General features: G+C 31.8%; 3 protein-coding genes across 3 annotated transcripts; 2 read left to right on the top strand and 1 right to left on the bottom strand.

Moving 5' to 3' along the window:
* Nucleotides 1-2,613: 2,613 nt before the first annotated feature.
* LOC114743447 (chloroplast envelope quinone oxidoreductase homolog) lies at nt 2,614-6,432 on the top strand (the record flags this gene model as incomplete). The annotated part of the gene is made up of 4 exons (XM_028931658.1): nt 2,614-2,755; nt 3,783-3,924; nt 4,521-4,612; nt 5,776-6,432. Coding segments are annotated over exons 2-4 (792 nt in total), but the record flags the coding sequence as incomplete, so codon positions are not given.
* A 1-nt stretch (nt 6,433) lies between these two features.
* On the top strand, nt 6,434-8,650 carry LOC114743442 (pentatricopeptide repeat-containing protein At1g51965, mitochondrial; the record flags this gene model as incomplete). The annotated part of the gene is made up of 2 exons (XM_028931652.1): nt 6,434-7,902; nt 8,213-8,650. A coding segment is annotated over one exon (1,140 nt), but the record flags the coding sequence as incomplete, so codon positions are not given.
* A 4,154-nt stretch (nt 8,651-12,804) lies between these two features.
* LOC114743448 (2-oxoglutarate-dependent dioxygenase DAO-like) lies at nt 12,805-14,162 on the bottom strand. Its single transcript, XM_028931659.1, has 3 exons — nt 13,810-14,162; nt 13,386-13,710; nt 12,805-13,074 (listed from the first exon to the last, which is right to left on the bottom strand). Exons 1-3 carry the CDS (start codon nt 14,160-14,162, stop codon nt 12,805-12,807), a joined length of 948 nt encoding a protein of 315 aa, XP_028787492.1.
* Between the last annotated feature and the right edge of the window lie 6,562 nt (nt 14,163-20,724).

Genomic DNA, 20,724 nt, shown 5'->3' on the forward strand with positions numbered 1-20,724 from the left:
TGTCTCGTCAAGTTGGGGCAAATGTGTTTTCCTCTAATTGAATAAATTTAACGGGCCAGTCTTTTCTTATACGTTTTTTACTGGTTGAATAAATTTGTCTTTCATAAAAGGAAAAAAAAAAAGACAATAAGCACAGTGCGAAACTAGATATAGGTGTTTAGACAGAAACAAAATCATAATTTTAAAAGTATTTTTATGATATACAAAATAAATATGTAAAAAATTTTATCTCGATTTAAAAAAATGCTTTTAAAAAAACACTTTTAAGATTATCCAAACATCCTCGTAGTTGGAGTAATGTTTGAGCGGCATTTAGGGGGTGTTTAGCAATTTTAAAAAAAAGTGCTTTTTGACTTCAAACCATAGTTTTAGCTAGACATTATCCAAGCGGGCAGATTTTTCAGAAAACCTTGATTTGGTCCAAAATCAAGGTTTTTGGCCTCCAAAATCATTGTTTTATGAAAAGCAAAAAAATGTTGGTTTTTAAAAATGTGATTCTTTTTTTTTTTTCCCCTACATTGTAATACTATCTCAAATCCTTAATATAAGAGCTTGTTGACTAATTTGAATAGATTAATAAAACTAATTAAATTAACTATTTACAATAAATAGATGTTGTCTTTTCTAAAATATCTTTTCTAATCATGTGCATTTGCTAGAAGTAATATTTAATAAAAATATTTAATATGTGTAACAACTACAAGGACTACTTTGAAAAAATAAATAAATATAAAAAATAAAATGGATCGAGATTTTATATTTAAGAGCAAATTGAATATCAAAATAGCTCTTATATTAAATATCAGAGTTAGTATGTTGTTAAAAAAAAACTAGTTGTGAAAAAAAATATTATGAGATTTCATATTTAAAATCTTTAAGGTAAAATAATATTTTTCTGTTGGCAAAAAAATAATCATTTTTCTAAAAACATTTAATCTTATGTTTTATAAATATATATACACATATTAATTATTTATTAATTATATTTTTATATATTATTTATTATGTTGGTAAAAAATATATTATTAACAAATTTATTACTTCAAATAAAAATTTATTATAAAATCTATCTTTTATGTAATTATTATATTAACTTATGTCTTTTTTAGTAATTTGTATATATAAAAAGTATTTCTATTAACAACTATCTAAACACTCTTACTTTATCAAAATCATTTTTTTTTTAAATCTGTTCTTTTAAAATCCATTCTCAAAAATAATTTTTTTCCAAAAACTATTCTTCAAACCATAATTTAATTTTATTCAAACACCTTCTTAAAGAGCTTTTAAGGGTTAAAAGCACTTTTGGCATGTTTGATGATATTTGGAATAGCTTAAAAAGTTAAAAGCTTATATCAAAATTAAAAAATTAAGTCAAAAGCTAAAATTTGATATTTTTTATGTTAGAAAAGCAGAGAGAGAAGAGAAGGAAAAAAATGTGGGCCTTGCTTTAAAAAATTTACGGGCATAGGGAGAGAAGTTAAATCACAAAGAGAGAATAAATTAATTCCTACTTTTTAGATTTTATTTATAAGACAAAGAAAAAAGAAATTTTATTGTTTCTTTATATTGTAGAGAGAGAAACTTTTCTTTGAATGTATAATTTTACACTTTATTAATTATTTGTTGACTTTGTTTTCATGATGTGTAACTTATATTAAATAAAATTAAAATTAAAAACTTATTTAATTTTAAATAAGAGTTAATAAAATTTAAAATTTTTCTTAGTTTGTTTAAACTATAGGACCATAAGAGCAGTCTTTATAATCCATAATATAATATGTTAGTTAATCTTTTTTACAAAATAGGGAATGTTAGTTAAATCATTAGATACTAGCTTCGACTTTTAATATAAAACCTCGTTTAAATTTTATTTTGGTCCTAAATATAAAACCTCAATCCATTTTATTTATTTTTTTCAAGATAGTCCTTCTACTAACGGTAGTTCTAACCAATAAACTTGATTATCAAAGATATTTTAGAAAAGATAATACTTATTTATTACAATATACTCAAATTAGTTAACCAGCACTTATATTTAGGGTTAGAAGTGATATGTTTTAATTTTTTGAGCTGCGTGATTTAGTTATTTGATGCTTATATTTTGAACTAAAAAGAATGTTATTTAATAAAATTCATACTATTTTTAATTATTTTACAACTAAACTTACATTTTCAATAATTATTCAAATAATTTTACTTCTACGAACCCATTTATTTACAAAGCTAATCTAAACAATTTTTTTACTTTTATAAATTAACTTTTATAAAATCCAATCTAAACATAAATCACATTATTCAATCTAATTTCTATCTAATCTAACTTTTTTTTAGCTAAAGTATAGGTATCCTCCTATTGAAGACAATCCTATTTGAGGTATTGTTGGGCACACTAAATATGGACATCTTCTCCAGCGGGGATTCGAATCTTAGTTGGCCGTATTGTGAGGGACTAGCTCCTTCTGCTAGATTTACATGTACCGCCACTTGGTCTCTTTGATATCCACAAGAGACCACACCACAAAAACGGAATCATGTGTGCAAATTTCATTCTTATTATGTTTTTTTAAAAAAAAAATTCTCTTCATTCCTGATTCGTTCTTCCCATTTTTGGCCGAAGTTCTTCCCCGTTATTATTGAAACAATACGACATTCCCACTGTAGTCTTTAATCTATCAAGTGTGGAATGGATATGGAAAAGCTTATGCATGCGGTTCGGTACCATGGGTATGGCGGAGGCCCTTCTGCCTTGAAGGTTTTCTCAGCTTCATAGCCTTCTCTGTAGTCTTTGCTGCGTTTTCTTTCTCTTCCAATTTATGTAATGGAATTTCTTTTCCTTTTCTTGTCTCATTTGAAAGGAGGAAATGCGGAACTTTGATTTGGGGCTGAACATACAAGTCTTAGTGTGTGTCGGCGTTTTTAAAAAAAAAAAAAATCAGTGATGTAACTTGATATTACTAAATGACCGACATTGTTGTACTGTCATTCCACCAGCTTCTTTTATGTTAGAGTGGAAGATTTCAGTGCTTTGAAAGTCCATGGATTCTTTGGAATAAGAATCATATGTATTTTATACATCATTTGAATCTAATAATTGATCATTGATTTGCTGTATCTGTATTCTGAAGGATATCTCCGGGGTGGTGGTCAGACATACATGGCTCAATAGATCTTACTTTGTCAATGATAAGGCTAGTTTTAAACTGGATGCTTAATTTCAAGCATCAGTATAGTATTGAATAGCTGCATTGAATAGTTTAACTAAAACAAATCATGCGAATCTAGTGCAGTAGTTGATGTCATACTAAATTTCAAATGTAACTTCACACGGCAGAATGCATCTGGGAAAACAAGAAAAAGAAAAGGCAACTCTGGGGTCACTGCTCCAAGATTTTGTATTCCGCCCTAATGCCCCTTGTACTTTTGATATTGAAAAGAAGAACGAAAAAAGAAAAAGAAAAAGAAAAAGAAAAGGAAACTCTCTGGTTTCGGATCATTCATATGGCATTTGCTGAGATTTGTTTAATTGTGTTTGAACCATATATCTCTGTAGATAAAACAACTGAGTAGATTATATTGTAAGCATTAGCTGTTTGAGGAAGCGATGATAGATCATGGTTTCATTGGCTGAATGATTTCGTGGAGGATGGGCGGACATATCATTTCTATTCATGTATTGCATGCTTCAGGAAAATCACTTTTTTTGAACTCATGTTATGGGGAAATGTCTATTTTACCATTTACCAATGGTATTGATGTTTTATGCTTTATGCTTATTGCAGCATGACCAAGTTCCTATACCCAATCCAAACAAAGACGAGGTTTTGGTCAAAGTGGAAGCATCTAGTATAAATCCATTTGATTGGAAAGTTTAAAAAGGCATGTTGTGGCCACTTTTACCGAGAAAGCTCCCTTATACACCCGGTACTTTTCCTTTTCATTTCTGTAACCTTCATATAAAAGATACTTATCTGTACTTAAATATGTGCAAAACTCTTATAGTAGTATTTTCATGAAGGTGTCTTTCAGTAGGAACTGATGAGTATATCTATATCTCCCAAAGGAAGTATATGAAATTTGTATGTGATATATTTCCCTTGCAAGTAACATTTGCCACTGCACTGTCAACTCCTTTGTCCTGTATATATCAAGACTACTTTGTGCCAGTGAACTGAATTTTTGGCCATTTTGAATAGCATCTAATATATCATCAATGGCCTATCTACGTTCATTTCTGAATGTACTTAAATATATCGTAGTCAAGATGCATTTCTATAACTTCCCCACACGATCAGTAAAATATCTGGAATCAAGAGTACGTAATTGTTATCATGTCACTTCCATGATACAACTGCACAGTTTCATATCCAACTTGGCATCGAGAGCTTCAGATATATGCAGCTAGTATTGGTGTGGCTTGTCGGCTTGTCAATTCAACTTACCATATGGTTTACAAATTTGAATTTTGCACTACCAATCTTTGTAAATCACTGAACTGGGAATACTCCATGCCAACGCAGGAGTTGATGTGGCCGGAGAGGTCATTGAGGTTGGTTCAGGTGTTAAAAGATTCAAGCCCGGAGACAAAGTTGTATCTGTTGTTAATGTCTTGGTAAGTTGTCTTGCACATGATATTTGTTTTTGTCCATCCTGTTCATTAAGTTGAGCGCATCTAATATCTGCACCACTGCTTCTATTAATAAGATTTAATCAATATACCAATATGTGTGTGTGTGTGTGTGTGTGTGATCAAAATTTATATGAATTAGCATTATTCACAGGTTATGAATACTGCATCTCACTCTTCAGATTTTGTGCAATGCATGGGAAAACTTTTATAGTTGGAAGGATATCTCTATAATTAATAAGTAAATACTGAGGCAGTTTTAGATCTTCCCCTTCCTATCAAAATATTTATTGATTGCCATACATGTTTGTATTGTTTGATAAATTGGTCAAAATATCTTTGTAAGAATATTCAGTTGCTATGATGATTTTAGTTTATAGCATTCCACAACAGATTACAACAGTTTTGTATAATCTTAAGTGAACTTCTTTCTCATGAATTCCTGCTGTCTCTTCTATCATTTGAGGTAAGTTATTTATTGCTTTTTATCTTTATTGTTTCCCCTATCTAATCACGTACTGCATTTTGTGGCTATGTTAAATACCTTTGGTTCACTCTACCATTCTCATGGTCTTTTAGCATAGCTGATTTTGTTCTATTCAGAAAATCGTCTTGTTAGAATTAGAATAATGAATGAAAATCATTCATAGGTATGTGCCCAACTACTTGAGATTTCTGGATAAGTGGTTCCTCTATTTGTATCAAAGCTTCCTTTAGTAAGTGGTCAGTACTTTGGTCCTCACTACTTTGGTTCTCCTGACAAAGTGAATAAATTGTAGCATAAAGTTTTGATGTGCATATTCCTTTGCCTTTTGCCCCGTTTTTAAAATATTAGAAGGCTCTGTTAAAACTATACAAGAAAGAGAAGAAATCAGCTAACCAAAGCATTAAACTCCTGACAAATGTACATATTCTTTGCGTAAGTTTTAAGTCTAACGGTCTTTTCTTTTCATGAGTGGCATGTTAATGATTAAAGTATTGATCAACTTCGAAAATCTGCAATTGAAGTTTGTATGGTAAACTCAATCGTTCGTGTGTGCACGCGCGCGCCCAGGTGTGTGTGTGCGTGCGCATGCACGTGTCCATAGCATCACCTTCGTAATTTGAAGATTTATCTTGACCTCTTGGAATTTTATTTTGCACGGCAGAATGGAGGCGCGCTAGCCGAATTTGCTGCTATTAATGAGAGCATCACTGCATTGAGGCCACCTGAAATCTCAGCATCAGAATGTGCTGGTTTGCCTGTTGCCGCTCTCACCGCTCACCAGGCACTCCAATCTGCAGGGATCAGACTCCATAATGGAGGCGGTGAACACAAAAACATATTGGTTACTGCTGCATCAGGTGGTGTAGGTCACTATGCAGTTCAACTGGCAAAGCTAGGAAACACTCATGTGACAGCCACCTGTGGAGCTCGAAACCTTGAACTAGTCAAAAGCTTAGGAGCTGATGAAGTCATCGACTATAAGACCCCGGAAGGTGCCGCCTTGAAGAGTCCATCAGGTAAGAAATATGATGCAGTGATACACTGTGCAGTTGGGATTCCTTGGTCTACTTTTGAACCTAACCTGAGCACTAATGGAAAGGTTATAGATGTAACTCCTAGTGCTAGTACATGGATGACATTTGCTCTTAGGAAACTTACCTTCTCCAAAAAGCAAATTGTGCCTCTTCTTTTGATTCCAAAAGGAGAGAGACTTCAGTATCTGGTTGATTTGGTGAAGAATGGGAAGCTTAAGACTGTAATAGATTCCAAGCATCCTTTGAACAAGGTTGAAGATGCTTGGGCTATGAGTATTGCTGTTCACATACACCATTATGATCAGAATGACCGGCAAAATTGGTAAAACTAATGAGTCAATAGCCCTTTTTCAGGAAATGTTGAATAAGGGTTGCACTCTTCATTTGATTGCTTATAACACTATGATTCAGGCACTTGCTAAGGGCCGGATGGTTGACAGGGCCATCCAACTCTTCTCAAAAATGATGGAGAATGATTGTCAGCCCAATGAATTCACATACAGTGTGCTTTTGAATGTTCTAATTGCTGAAGGACAACTAAGTAAACTTGACACTGTTTTGAAGTTATCGAAGAAATATCTGAATAGGAAAATATATGCATATCTTGTAAAGACTCTATGCGAATTGGGTCATTTAAGTGAGGCTCACAGGGTATTTTGCAACATGTGGAGCTTTTTTAATGAGGGTGACAAGAATGCTTGTATGGCCATGTTGGAGAGTCTATGCTGCTCTGGTAAAACAATGGAGGCTATAGAGCTTCTAAATAAAATTCATGAAAAGGGCATCAGTACTGATACAATAATGTATAACACGGTATTCACAGCTCTTGGAAAATTGAAACAAATATCACACATTCATGATCTTTTTGAAAAGATGAAACAAGATGGACCTCTGCCTGATATATTTACCTACAATATCCTGATTGCTAGCTTTGGAAGGGCTGGAAGAATTGATGATGCTATTAAAATTTTTGAGGAACTGGAGACTAGCACTTGTAAACCTGATGTTATCTCTTATAACTGCTTGATTAATTGCCTTGGTAAAAATGGGGATCTTGATGAAGCTCACATGAGGTTTATAGAGATGCAAGAGAAAGGATTAAATCCGGATGTTGTCACCTATAGCACACTTATTGAATGCTTTGGCAAGACAGATGAAGTTGAGATGGCTGGTAGATTGTTTGATGAAATGCTTGCTAAAGGATGCTCTCCTAATATTGTCACGTATAATATCTTACTTGACTGTCTTGAAAGGGGTGGGAGAACTGCCGAGGCTGTGGAACTTTATGCAAAACTTAAGCAGCAAGGATTGACCCCAGATTCAATTACTTATGCAGTTCTTGATCGGTTGCAAAGTGGTGGGCACAGGAAGTTTAGAGTTCGTAGGCAAAATCCTATCACTGGCTGGGTTGTTAGCCCTTTATGAAGGTGCATGCAACAAAATTATATTGTCAATTGTGGGTTGCTTCTGGACATTTTTGGGGCTATGTGCTAAATCTATAGCTTTGTAGTTGATCTAGAAGCTAAATTAGTATGGCCATTTGATAATGGGAGCGTCAAGAGGAATTTATGCTGGATGACTGGGGAATTTTCTAGTTCTCCATTGCATTTGGATGTGCCACTTGCCAGGCATTTGCTCTTTGTTCTACAAGCTGATTTTGGTTGTCAAGCAAGGTAAAGATCATTACTCTTCCTAATGGCGAATGATTAAGAAAGGGAAAAGAGAATCTGGAGTGATATGGTCAATGGTGGCAGGTAATCATTTGTAAATTACAAATAAAAGCATCTGTTTAATTATGTCTTTATTACCATTTACTTTATTGTTCTCTGCATGTGTTTAGTCGTAACTTTCTAGGGGGCATGGGGAATAAAAATTTTACCATTTCTTTTCCCGTGCCGTTAATTCTATCGGTACGACATCAGTGTTCTTATTACAAACACTAATATTTTTTTGTTCTTTTACCACTACGGTATTATGTATGTGAGGGCTGTTTACTTTTATTAGTAATTAAGTTTTTTTATATCAAGCATTTTGACTATGATTTGGCCATTTGGTTTTCCTTAGTCTGCGTTTGGTATGCACGGAGATAAAGGAGAATGGGAGAGGAAAAAATGGAGTAATTTAGGTATATGTTTCCCAGATTTCCATCGAACTTCCTTGCAGTTGTAGGAATCTGCCTTCCCTCTGCTCAATGGAATGGACCATTCCTCCTGGGAGAAGTAAAAAGACCATCTTGCCCCTCTCAAATCCCTCCTCTACAATTGAACTTTCTACCTTCCTACCTCATCCTTCTTGAGCCGATGGAGCTTCATCTTCCACCAGAGTTCATAACTTCGACGGAGAAGAGGCCTGGTGCTTTGCCTGTAGAGTATGTTGGGTTGGGGTCACTTTTTTAAAATTAGAAGGCTCTAGAGGCATAGTACATCTAGCTTCAGTTCTCATATATATAGTTATCATCCTTTTTTATCTTCATTGGTTTGAAATCTCACAAAATCTGAGCTTGGGTCGCGTTTCTTTTTCGAACTTGCTATGTTCTGACTGCATTTGGGTTTTACCCCATTTGAATCACTGGGATTTTGATCTTTGCTTTTTATATTGGGTCATATGATGGCGGATGATGCACCTTTAGATTATGCTTCAATTCAGGTTTGCTGCAACCAAAAGAGGTTAGCTTTGATGCTAAATGGAGATCGAAGTAGGCCTTATGCTTGAAGCAGAATTTATCACTTCATTGGCTTCTGGGTTGACCGTTGCCGGTAGAAAATTAATTGTTCAGCTCTTCGTAACTTGCACATGTAAGATATGACGAATAAACGCTTGTACTGTATTTTTTTTTTTTAATATTATATGTTCCTAAATTAATTGTAAGCCTAGTTGTTTGGACCTTAATAAATAGCTTTATGATGGAGGCTTTGCCACGTACAATATCATGTTGTAGGAATACTTGCCCTTCGTATTTCTTTGTTTTTCCTTTTTCACCTGAACACTTCGTATTTCCAAGTGTTCTTGCTTAATTTCTAGTTGTTTTATGTCACAAATTTGATGATGCCTTATCTTCGTCTTAACTAAGATAATATCACATCTCTTGCGGTTTCCCCCCGCCAAAATAAATAAATAAATAAAACTCTTCTATGTTCTTCACCAGGCATGATGCAATGGTTCTGCAAGCTCTAACGTTGATTTGTGTTGTAATAATTCTTTGCATCTCAAAATGAACTGTGACTTTTAGATGCTAATTTCTATCTGTGACTGAGACTGAGTGAAAGAGATGGACATTTTTCAAAATGAGTTACAAATGTTTTATCAAGGTTTGCAATGGGTCTTGTATAAGAATTGATGTTTGAGGTCTTATAAACGGAGGGAGTATTTTATTTATGGTGGTGGCTATTCTATTGAATGCACGTAACATCTTTTCTTGCATTGTACTACCTCCTGGATTAATTATTAGAGCTAATTGACTAATTTAATGAGATTAAAAAAAATTTAGTTATTTGTAACAAATAGATGGTGTTTTTTTTTTTAAATATCTTTACTAATCAAGTATATTAACTAGAACTATCATTGTTAGAAAGATTATTTTGCAAAAAAATACATAAATATAAGAGACAAAGGGGATTGGGGTTTTATATTTAAGATTAAAATAAAAGTCAAATAAAGTTTTATATTAAGGACAGGAGGTAGCAGCTTGGTTCTTCACAAAATGGCAATAAGGACTTCTAGAAATACTGCCGCTGCTAGGGATGTTATAGGATCTCCTGTTGGTGAAGTGAAATGGCTATAATCAGAATGCAGAAGCATTCAAGCTGTATATTTGCCTATTTGGAGAATTCCAAATTGTTTATGTTCCTAATGGTATTATTAAAACTATAGATATTATTAAGTGAAGTAAGACCTTCTAATCTCTGGTCCTAATTATAAGATCTCATTTGTAGTTTATAAAAAAAGTGTTATAATTAGGACTAGATGTAGTATTTATCATCACCTTTGATCTACAATATAAAAACTAATTGGAAGTTAAGTTTTGTTGTAAATATAAAATTTGAATTCATTTTGTCATCTATACTTATCAATTTTTTCAAATTGCACATGTTAATGAAGTTTGCATTAAAGAATAGTTTTAATTAATGCAAATGATTTAAGAAGACATTTTAGAGAAACTAATGTTATTTTTTACAAATAATTAATTTAATTAATTTTCTTAATCTATTCAAATTAATTAAATAGATCTTATGTTAAATATGGAAAATAGTATAATTAATCCATATCCTGTATTGGGTTATGATTAAAAAAGACAAAAAACAAAAGAACAGAACTCTGGTACATATCAAAGCATTTATTAAGGTCTCACTATGAGAAAAATGTCCAAGAGCAGAACTCATGATGTTCAATCTAGGATGAGGAACAAGAAACAAGGAAATGATGAGGAACATTATGTGATTTCACAACCACATGAACATTATGGGATCGATATAAAAATGATATCGCTTTTGATAGGGTCTAAATATTTATATATCGAGTTTTGGTTCAAAATTTTGTCTTTTATGGGATTTTTAATTTTAATTTTTTAGCATTTTTTCATTAAAAGCTCAAAATCTTCCAATTGTGTAAACATCATTTCGTTTCTCAATCTAATTCTCCATTCAGCTCAATGGCAGCTCAACCAGTAAAATGTGTTTTTTTTGGGTCACAATAGAGCCACTAACGAGTCCAATTAATAGTATGATATTTGAGAATGTCTAGTTTAATGCGGTTCATTAATCACTTCCTAAAAGTTGTTATCTGGGTAGAAACCAAAATCATGATTTAGGATACAAAACCATGGTTAGGGGATCTCACCAGCCAAACATGTAAATATAAAAAGCACACATTAAGTATGCCATAAGTTTAAGCCAAATCATATTGTAAGTTAAATATTTAATGGAATTATAATTAACACATAGTCAAATTCAAAAAGATTATTATATGGCTATGTGGATAATTTAACCATATTTGTAGCAGGTTTGACCATATTTGCAGCAGTTTTTTATAACCGTTACAAAGTATTTTTTTTCCACACCCATTTTAGTAGTAGTTCAAAAAACTGCTCCAAATGCATTAGTAGCGGTTAAAATTACTGCAAATGCACAAAAATAACCGCTACAAAATACTACTTTTTTTTGTAGTGTCTATATACTCCATCCGATCATATTTATAAGCTTTACCCTAAAGAGTGTGGTCCATTTTATAAACTTTAATTTGGTATTTATCTTAACATTTAATGCATTTTTTCTAATTTTTCTCTTAATTACTTATTCTATCTCCTTGCTATAGTCTCTTTTATCGTATTTTTTTTAATATTTTTTTTATCTTTTTTCTCATTTATTATAAGAGCATATTTAAAAACAAAAATATGTTTTTAATCAATTTATTACTTTTAACTAACTTTAACTTATCATTCGTGACCCTTTGAAACTTATGATAAAGATGGAGGGAGTATATAGAAACAAGCAGCTCTATCTCACTTCTAATACAACTATTTATAGGCAATTCAGGAAAGTCTAAGAACCACAAAAGAAAATAGAAACAAAATGTCAAAAGCTGACCGCACAGATGCAAGCCACCTTGAATACCACTGTAGCCCTGAAAATCCCAAAGGATATAGAGACAACAACTGGAAGAGAACCTCAGAAACTTAAGAGGAATCAAACTTCAGCCTTGCAACGTCACATACCAAGAAGCTATATCAAAGATAACACCCGGAACCGACAACAAATCGAACTAACCCTATGTTTAGCATGAGAGATATACAGAGTGGGAAAAATTTTAATAACTTTCACTTAAAAAAAATTAGAGAAATGAGATTATAAAATTTTAATAAAAAATTTTTAATTACACTTATTCAAAATTTTAAACGCGGCCTCCTTTCCAATTTCAATTAAAAAAACGTAAATCGGATAGTTTAAAATTTTCTCTCCCCTCCACTTCATTTTTCTCATACAAAATATAAAATAAAATAAATTATATCAATGATAAAGCAATTTTTCATTATTAATTGATGATCAGGTTTTCTGGTAATCATACAACATTTATTTTGGAAACTTAAATATATATGTATATATGCATGTGTGTACATACGTATGTGGAAAGAAGAAAGTCCCATCTTTATCTTGAAAGAAGCAATTATAAAGCACACTCCTTTCTTTCCATTCAATTTGTAGTTCATTATTTTATGGCCGGAAGTCTACTAGTTATTTTATCAAGTTTTTTTAACATTACAAATTGCGGTTCCTTAGGGGGAAGAAACAGTAAGGATTGTAGCTAGTTAAAAAAAGAAGATGGATAAAAATAAAACATAACAATTGCAAAGCAAGACTACATTTTATTGATGAACTCTTATTTTAGAATATAAAAAGAGATAAGAAGAAAGAAGTGGGTCTCATCCTATTTAGCACCGAGTTGAAAAAAGGCAGAGCCAACTTCACTCCTCCATCATAGAGTACTTTAAGCGACACTAGAAACACTAAAAAGAAACTTATTTTGTTGAAATTTATTACTACCTCCACGCCTGTTTGCTAAAAAAAGTTGTAGTTAAAGCTTAACTATTACTTATTTCTAATAAATAGGCCCAGGAGGGAGTATTTATTTATCTTTCTCCATCTCATTTGGCCTTAAACACATCATGCTGAAACAGTATTTGAGGGGCGATCCACACGCAACAAGTCAAGGGCTTCACCATTTCTGATGTTTTTGGTCCATCGAGACTCTATGTAACGTTCGAAATTGAAAGGCATGAAGAGAGGTGGGTGGTCACTGTCCACAAACTCTTTTGCAACTTCAACATCTCCATGCCTTGGTGCTTGCAAACTTGTCACTATTGAAATTCTAGTCCTTCCTTCCTTGCATTGCACACGATGAATCACATCTGGAAACCTTCCGTTGCTCCACACCTACATCATTCATTAAAAAGAGAATCATTTTCTAATCAAATCTACAACATACCGAAGAATGTCAATAAGATAATTGTCTTGTGGCCTAGTGGCATGTAATCCATCCTTAATGGCGAAAGGTCACGGGTTCAATATGATCCTTATCTTAAGTACTTATTTGCCTTTCGTAATCCAAAGAGAAGCACTTTGATAAAAACTTATATGTCACAAACATGAGGTGTCATGCATTTAAAGAGAGAGAAAGAGAACGGAGATCAAGGCATGAAAAGAGGAAATATATGGATGTTAAATGAAGAGGGAGTTAAATTTACATGAGCAGCATCCCCAAGATTAATAACAAAGGTTCCAGATAAGGGAGGGACTGGAACAAAGGAACCAGAGGGAGGGTGCAAGACTTCAAGACCATCCACAAGGTCATCATCTTGAACAACTGAGAGAAACCCCGGATCAGTGTGCTCATGGATACCTACGTGCCCTACAGTCTCAGGGGTAAAACTGTATTTGTTCATCTTGCAATTGCATCGCCAGTCTTGAAAATCCATGGCTTCTGATAACCCCACAACACACTCCTTTATCTTTCTGGCTATATCTACCGCTAGTTCCTGAACTGCTTCCCCATATGCGCTGATTATCTTCCTGCATGCATGCATTCCACCGTCATAAAATTCAAAATGAAGATTATTTATCAACTTTATATGCAGCAATATCTATATCTATATACTAGTATATACTAACTTATCATGAGGGGAGGCATCCAGTTGAGAGCAAAAGTTATCGATGTCAAGAGAGGATCCAAAGTCATGGAAACCCATATTTTCAAAGACTGGATGTAAAGGAAAATAGGTATAGCCACTTCCAATAACAGTATCAACGTTGCGCTTTTTGATCTCTCTTGGACGTTCATACAGACACGTTACCACCTTCTTCATCTCCTCCATTAAGTTCTTGGGTAAGCTATGGTTCATCACTCTGAAACATCCCCATTCATCACATGCCTCTCTTAGCTTCTTGTACTCCTCTTCATCTGGAAACTTTTGCATATCGATAATTGGGATGCTCAAGATCACGCTTCCACTCACGTTCTCCATTTCTTTAGCTTATAAGGAAGAATAATGGTCAAGGTGTACTTGTGGTTGGTTGAGACATGAGATATCTTTCTTATTTATAGTTGAATACTTCTGTAAAACTTTTAAGAGATTTTGACAGATGGTGCCAATGAAATGATTCAATGTACATCATTAATGATTCAATATATTGGAACTTAAATATGATGTGCCTTTCGGCTTCAATTAATTAAAGGGTTTTGGTTACTATATGTGTGGTTACTATGAGATTTCCCTAGATAAGATAGATACATGCTTTTGTAAATTTTTTAAGAGATGTTGACAGATGGTGCCCAATAAAATGATTCAGTGTATGTCATTAATGATTCAATATATATATATATATATTTATATTTAAAATACTATTAAAAGATGAAATGAACCTTCCAAGGCTTTAAAAAAAAAAGTGTAATGGATCTTCCTAGTGTAGCCAAGACCATGAAAATGACACGTATATTGTCAGTTTTAGAAATTCAAAACAGCATTCAGTTATATTTGTCAAATTATGTCTTTATTAGCTGTGTGTACCTCACATAGTGAAATAAAACTTGTTGTTGTATACCATTATTAACTCCAAGAACTTCATTTGTCAAGTACTCCTCTAGTTTTATTTATAAGTTATTTTCAACATATTTTACACAGACAAAAAAAATTTAAACTTTATTAACTCTTATTTACAAATTAATAACTTTTTAATATTATCCCTATTTAATATATATTATATCTCATATAAACAAAGTCAACATAATAATAAATGAAAGGTAAAATTGTACATCCATATAAAATTTTTTCTCAATACCTTATAAATAAGACCAGAAAATATATTCTCTCTCTGCCGTATAAATAAAATTAGAGAAGTATATCGCATCATTTAATAAGCTTTAAGAAAAATTTTGAAATGTAATAAATATTTGCATACGCATTGATTTTATTTTTTTTGAATAGATATACAGATGGACTAACAATCATTATCCTTATGGTTAAAAATATAAGCATCAAATCTTTAAAAGGTCTTGGCTTTTTTTATAAGCTAAAATTTAGATTTGTGTAATTATTTAACGCATTTTTTTCATTTTACCTCTAATTTATTTTATGTCTCTCTCATCTCTTTTTTTCCACTTATTATTTTCATTATCTTTTTCCACTTATTCTCTTTTTTATTTATACCCTCTCCATAAATAAAAATAGGAAAAATCAATCTTTTAGTCCTTCAACTGTTAACTCATTTATAACTTAGTCCCTTAACTATAACTCGGTATAACTCAATTCCGGAACTTTTGACTTGACTATGACTCGGTCTCTGAACTTTTCATATTTAATAATTTAATCCTTATCATACATAATTTATTTTTAAACATAAAATAATTATCCTACGTGGCAGAAAAAATTACTTCACCATTAAAAAACCATCTGCTCTGTTACCCAAAAAATAAAAAAGCCATCTGGTGGACATCGTCCTCTCCTTTCTCCTAATAGAGACGCACATGCTTTGTCTTCTTCCTCGTTTCATTTCTTCCTCATAACCCCCTCCACACATTTGTCCTCCCGCTATGTATATGAGGAGGTTGAAGGATGATGCAACTGTTTTGTTCTTTTATGGCATTTAGAATCAAAGTGGCAAATGTACAAATTTTAATTGGCCACACCCCCACCAGGTTATGCACCAGAATCAACGGGTCGCTCAAACTCGAGAGCGCTGCAGGCTGAGTGAGAATCATTGGGAGGAGAAATGTGTGGAGGGATAAGGAAGAAGATAGAGCGTGTTTGTCTCTGGAAAGGCGTGGAGGAGGAAGAGATTAGAGAATGCCAGTGAAGAAGTGGACATGGTTCTCAAAAGGTGAGGAGAAAGGAGAGGACGATGAGTTGAGTCCGCCGGACGGTCTCTTGTTTCCTTAAAAAATTCATCAAATGCGTATAAGCTGACTTGGATGACATGTTTGCAACTTTTAATAGTGTTAAAAGTAATTTTTTTGCCATGTAGGATAATTATTTTATGTTTAAAAATAAATTATGTATAATAAGGATTAAATTATTAAATATGAAAAGTTTAAAGAGTGAGTCATAGGCGAGTCAAAAATCCAAGAACTGAGTCATAGTGAGTTATAATTGAGGGACTGAGTTACAAATGAGTTAATAGTTGAAAGACTAAAAGACTAATTTTCCATAAAAATATTATCTTAGAAAATAAGTGACATTTTTTTATATATTTATTGTTTTTAATTAAGTTTAACTAACTTTTTGAATTGTATAATTTAATTTATATTTTGAATCAGAAGTAGTATTTTGCAGACCAATTGTTATTAATTTTCTTAAAAAGTAAACTTCTTCTTAATATATGTGCTGTTTGCCCCCTAAACCCCATTGGAATACTTAAAAGCTCATGCAATATATTATATAAATTCAACAATAAGTCTAGAAATTCCTAATTCAATTTAAAGTTTGACTACATGTATATTATTCAGTTGATATTTTCCAACTATTCAATATTCTAAAAAATTCCAATAAATAACATAAGTTTTTTTTTTGGAGTGAAATAACAGAAGGTTCTTTAATATATGTGCATGACGACAAAAGGGAATAAGAGAAGGCACTAAAATGCGCTGAAAGTTAATACTTCTTCGGTCCTTAATGCAGCATATAATTGTTGAGTTAGTTTTAATCCTAAATGTAAGACTTATTTGTCATATTTAATATTTTTTTCTAAATTATTTCTATTGATACTCCCTCAACGATAATCAAGTAGGAAAGGGAGGGATATTAAGAAAGATAATTATGATATTTTACTAAAAAACACATGTCATACTTTAATCAATTCAAATTAATTAAATATATCTTACATTAAGGACTAGAGAAGCATTACTCTTTCAATTCCATAAAAAACACTAATCATGAAGAAATCAAAGTTAATACTAATTGCTAGATTATCCCCTACACTAGTTGCTAGGTTCCTTTAAACTCCAACTCCACCTTACCATTTGTTTATCCTGATCATCTATCCCCACACTTCATCCTTACCTTACCTTTTCATTACCCCTTCTTAGCTATAATTACAACAAACACAATGACTACAAATTGGAACCATAGGTGGCCCCCATAGACTTTTTTTTTTAGGCAAAATAGGTGGACCTATATTAAAGGTTGAGAAAATTATAACTTTTGATCCGTGTTTTCCCCCCCTTTAATTATAAACTGAGGTCTTAAGCTATAACTCAAAACAATTCAATTATTATAGTTTCTTGGGTCGATACAACTCAGTCCTTGCCTAAATTGTTTCTAAGTAAAGAAACCATAATATATGTTTTTAGCAACAGCTAAATCGATAATTGAGGGATTTCAAAAATTTAAAGCTATATTTTTCTTTAATTTTATTCTCCCACTTAATAGTCAAAGACTAATCCTTCTTTAGGTGAAAACTAAACGCCATACCCCATGTGTTGCACGGTTGGCTCATCAATGGAGAGCAACATTAAGATGGGACATTTGATATGGAGTTGGAAAAAGAAATTAGACAAGTTCTATATTAATTTTTTAAAAAATAATTCTCCCTCATTTACTAAAATTTATTTTAAAAATACATTTTTATCATTTATTGGTCAGAATAAATTGTGCAAACTCACAAATTATATTGAAATATATTTTACTATGATAAGAAAGCTGAATGCATAACTTCAGGAAAAAAAAAATCTTACAACATAAAGAAATACTTATTAATATGAAATATTGTTTGGCGTGCATTTTTCCCCCTACATGGACCGAATTTAGTACGCGTGTGAAGTGCTGGTGTGTGGATCCTTCCCTATAAGGGAAGGGGTTTAAAATTGTCAAAATAGAAATAAATAAATAAACATTGGTCTCATATGTTATGAAAAAATTGATACATATATAGCCAAGAGGCCATTATATCGTGGTTGTAAAGAGGCCCTTAGCCTCATATCACCACAAAAACAAAAAGCTTATTACCAACAAAATTAGCCATAAAAAATTATTTTATTGCCAATTTTTGATAAATTACTAAAAGAAATTATGTCACTCATCTGTCAAAAAATCTGTCAGTAAATATCTAATACGGAATTTTTTTTCATTAAAAATTTCTGTCACTAATTTTAATTACAAAATTTTTAACAACAAAATTAATGATGAAAAATTTTTGTCACTAGATTGTTTGTCACAAAAATTTTTGTCAGTAAATTGATGTTTCTAATATGTTTAGAATGAAAAATTAAAAAAAAAATTTTTGCCTTAAAACTAGGGGTGTTCAATTTGTTTCGTCTTAGTCTTAATGAGTTCAGGACGGGACAAAAGAAATTTTAAGATAAGATAAGTACGGGACGGGATAGGACAGTAACTGGAACGAGATGGGACACGGGATGGGGTTATCCCATCTTGTCCCGTCCTGGGGTTTTTTTTTTAAAATTATTTATTAATAACTATTATTATATTATTCATTATACTTATTCATAATAATTATTATTTTTATAGTGATTTTTAGCTCTTAAGTTGCAGTATTATCTCAACAAAATCTCCTTCCTCAATAAAATAATTCATAAAGCCATTATATAGTGTTTCTTTTATGGTATTTTTTTTATGATATTATTTTTACACCTTTTTTATACTATATAATTGAGCTTTCTACATAACATTTTTTTATAATGTTTTTATCTTTAGAAGCCTAATGAAAAATAAGTATTGTAACATAAAAATATTCATACAAAAAATTGTAGTATTTATTTTAAAAAAAGGGAAATGGGATTTTACACGGGACAAAAATCTTGTCCTATCCCTGTTTACTGGGATGAGTCTATCTCCGTCTTGTCCTGTCCTGTCCTGTTCCATGAACACCCCTACCTTAAACCCTATATGTTTCAACCAAGACTTGTTTATAGGGAAAGAGTTGGATTTTGTCAAATTTGATCTTAGAAATGGATTCTACATATAAAATTATAGGGGAATAACATGTGAAATTAATTTTCAAAAGATTGAATTGAAAGTCCAAAGGTTTGAGGTTAATATATGTTAAAGAGAGCAAAGTACGGATGTGTCTTTTACCACGGCTCTCATAATTGAATGGTATGATGTGTTAATATAATTAGGGTTGTGTAATATCAAGGACGATGAAAGGGAAAGGTTAATCAAGCAATTTCAAAAGTTGGTTACAAAGGGAGCAAGAGAAAGAATGTGACAAGTTAAATGTAGCAAAATTTTCCCTACTCTTATATACTTGGTATTTTCCTGTATGTATGATATATGTATTGTGTTTATATGACTTTATGAACTCATGGTATGTGATAATACTTGAAGTATATCATACACCTAAGTGATTTATAAATAATGCATGATAGTTTCCAAACATATCACTATGTTATGAAAATGTTAGGTTTACAAGCATGTTATGAATGCTAAGTTATGCCATGTATGTTTGGGTAGTAATTGTTTGCTATTGAGATTTCTTCCAATCTCACCTTTCCTTAACCAGCAATAATAAGTGTTATTTGCAAGGATGAAGAATGCATGATAAGGATAAAAAAAAACATAAGAGCAGAATTGGAGAAACATGTTTACGTATTGTAATGTAATATTACTTCTTTATGTTGATGTATTCATGAATATGCCTATGATGAATGATGAGAATGGCATGTAAGATTGAGCATGATAATGTATGAGAATGATTTATGAAATGTTAGACTGGTTACATATATGTAAAGAAATGTTTATTACATATCAATTCAAAGTAACGGGGTGAATATTCCAATATAAAGTGATGAATTTGAGGTAGAGTAAGGGAAAAGCAATGAATATATCTGCTAATAATATTCTGTGACTAAAAAGAACACATTCTAAACTTTAAAATAAGTGGTAGATCACTTAAAATGGATATATGTGCTAAAAGATATAAGTTTTCAAAAACCAGACAAAAAAACTATAAAGTACTATTTTGACCATATGAATAGTATAATTTCATAGTTTTTTTCATTAAATGATCAAGTAAATAACTCAATAAGTATTTTTTTCTGTAGAGAACTAAAAGATCTTTAAATGAAGAATTGAATCTCCTTAATAAGATTTTTCTATAATTAGTTATGAATTTTCATAATTAGACTAAAAATTTGAAATTACCAAATAAATAGTAACCCAAAAATTAAAATGCAAGATTTTAATGTACGGGCTTAATCCACGATTTTTTTTGAATCGTAACACTTTCAAATGCATACTCAAGAGGGTGAAATGATGGATGTTTCATGTGCAAGTTATTTTTAAATTCTGTATTATTTTATTCACCCCCAATGTTGCACCCTCTTTAGCATCAATCAATCTAATAGTTATGATTTGTCACAGATAAACAAAAAATCTAAAAGCACAAAATGAATAACAAACCAAGAATAAAAATGCAAATTTTTGTTTCTAAACTTTCATTAACGATTTTCTTGAACCGTAGTGCTGTCAAATATGCACTAAATGTGTATAAATGTTAGACATAACATATACTAGCGACATTGATTTCTCTTACAATTTTGAGGCGCTCTGAAGCATGTAGGTTATCTTTTAGTAG

The sequence above is a fragment of the Neltuma alba genome, unplaced genomic scaffold, assembly GCF_004799145.2.
Source record: "Neltuma alba isolate B1F8T4 unplaced genomic scaffold, ASM479914v2 tig00004030_pilon, whole genome shotgun sequence".
NCBI classification, from domain to species: Eukaryota; Viridiplantae; Streptophyta; class Magnoliopsida; order Fabales; family Fabaceae; genus Neltuma; species Neltuma alba.

Coding starts and splice junctions, on each gene's coding strand:
- LOC114743448 (XM_028931659.1), bottom strand. CDS start 14,162: ATGGAGAACGTGAGTGGAAGCGTGATCTTGAGCATCCCAATTATCGAT. Junction 13,711..13,809: donor GATGCCTCCCCTCATGATAA/GTTAGTATATAC, acceptor GCATGCATGCAG/GAAGATAATCAGCGCATATG. Junction 13,075..13,385: donor ATCTTGGGGATGCTGCTCAT/GTAAATTTAACT, acceptor TGAATGATGTAG/GTGTGGAGCAACGGAAGGTT.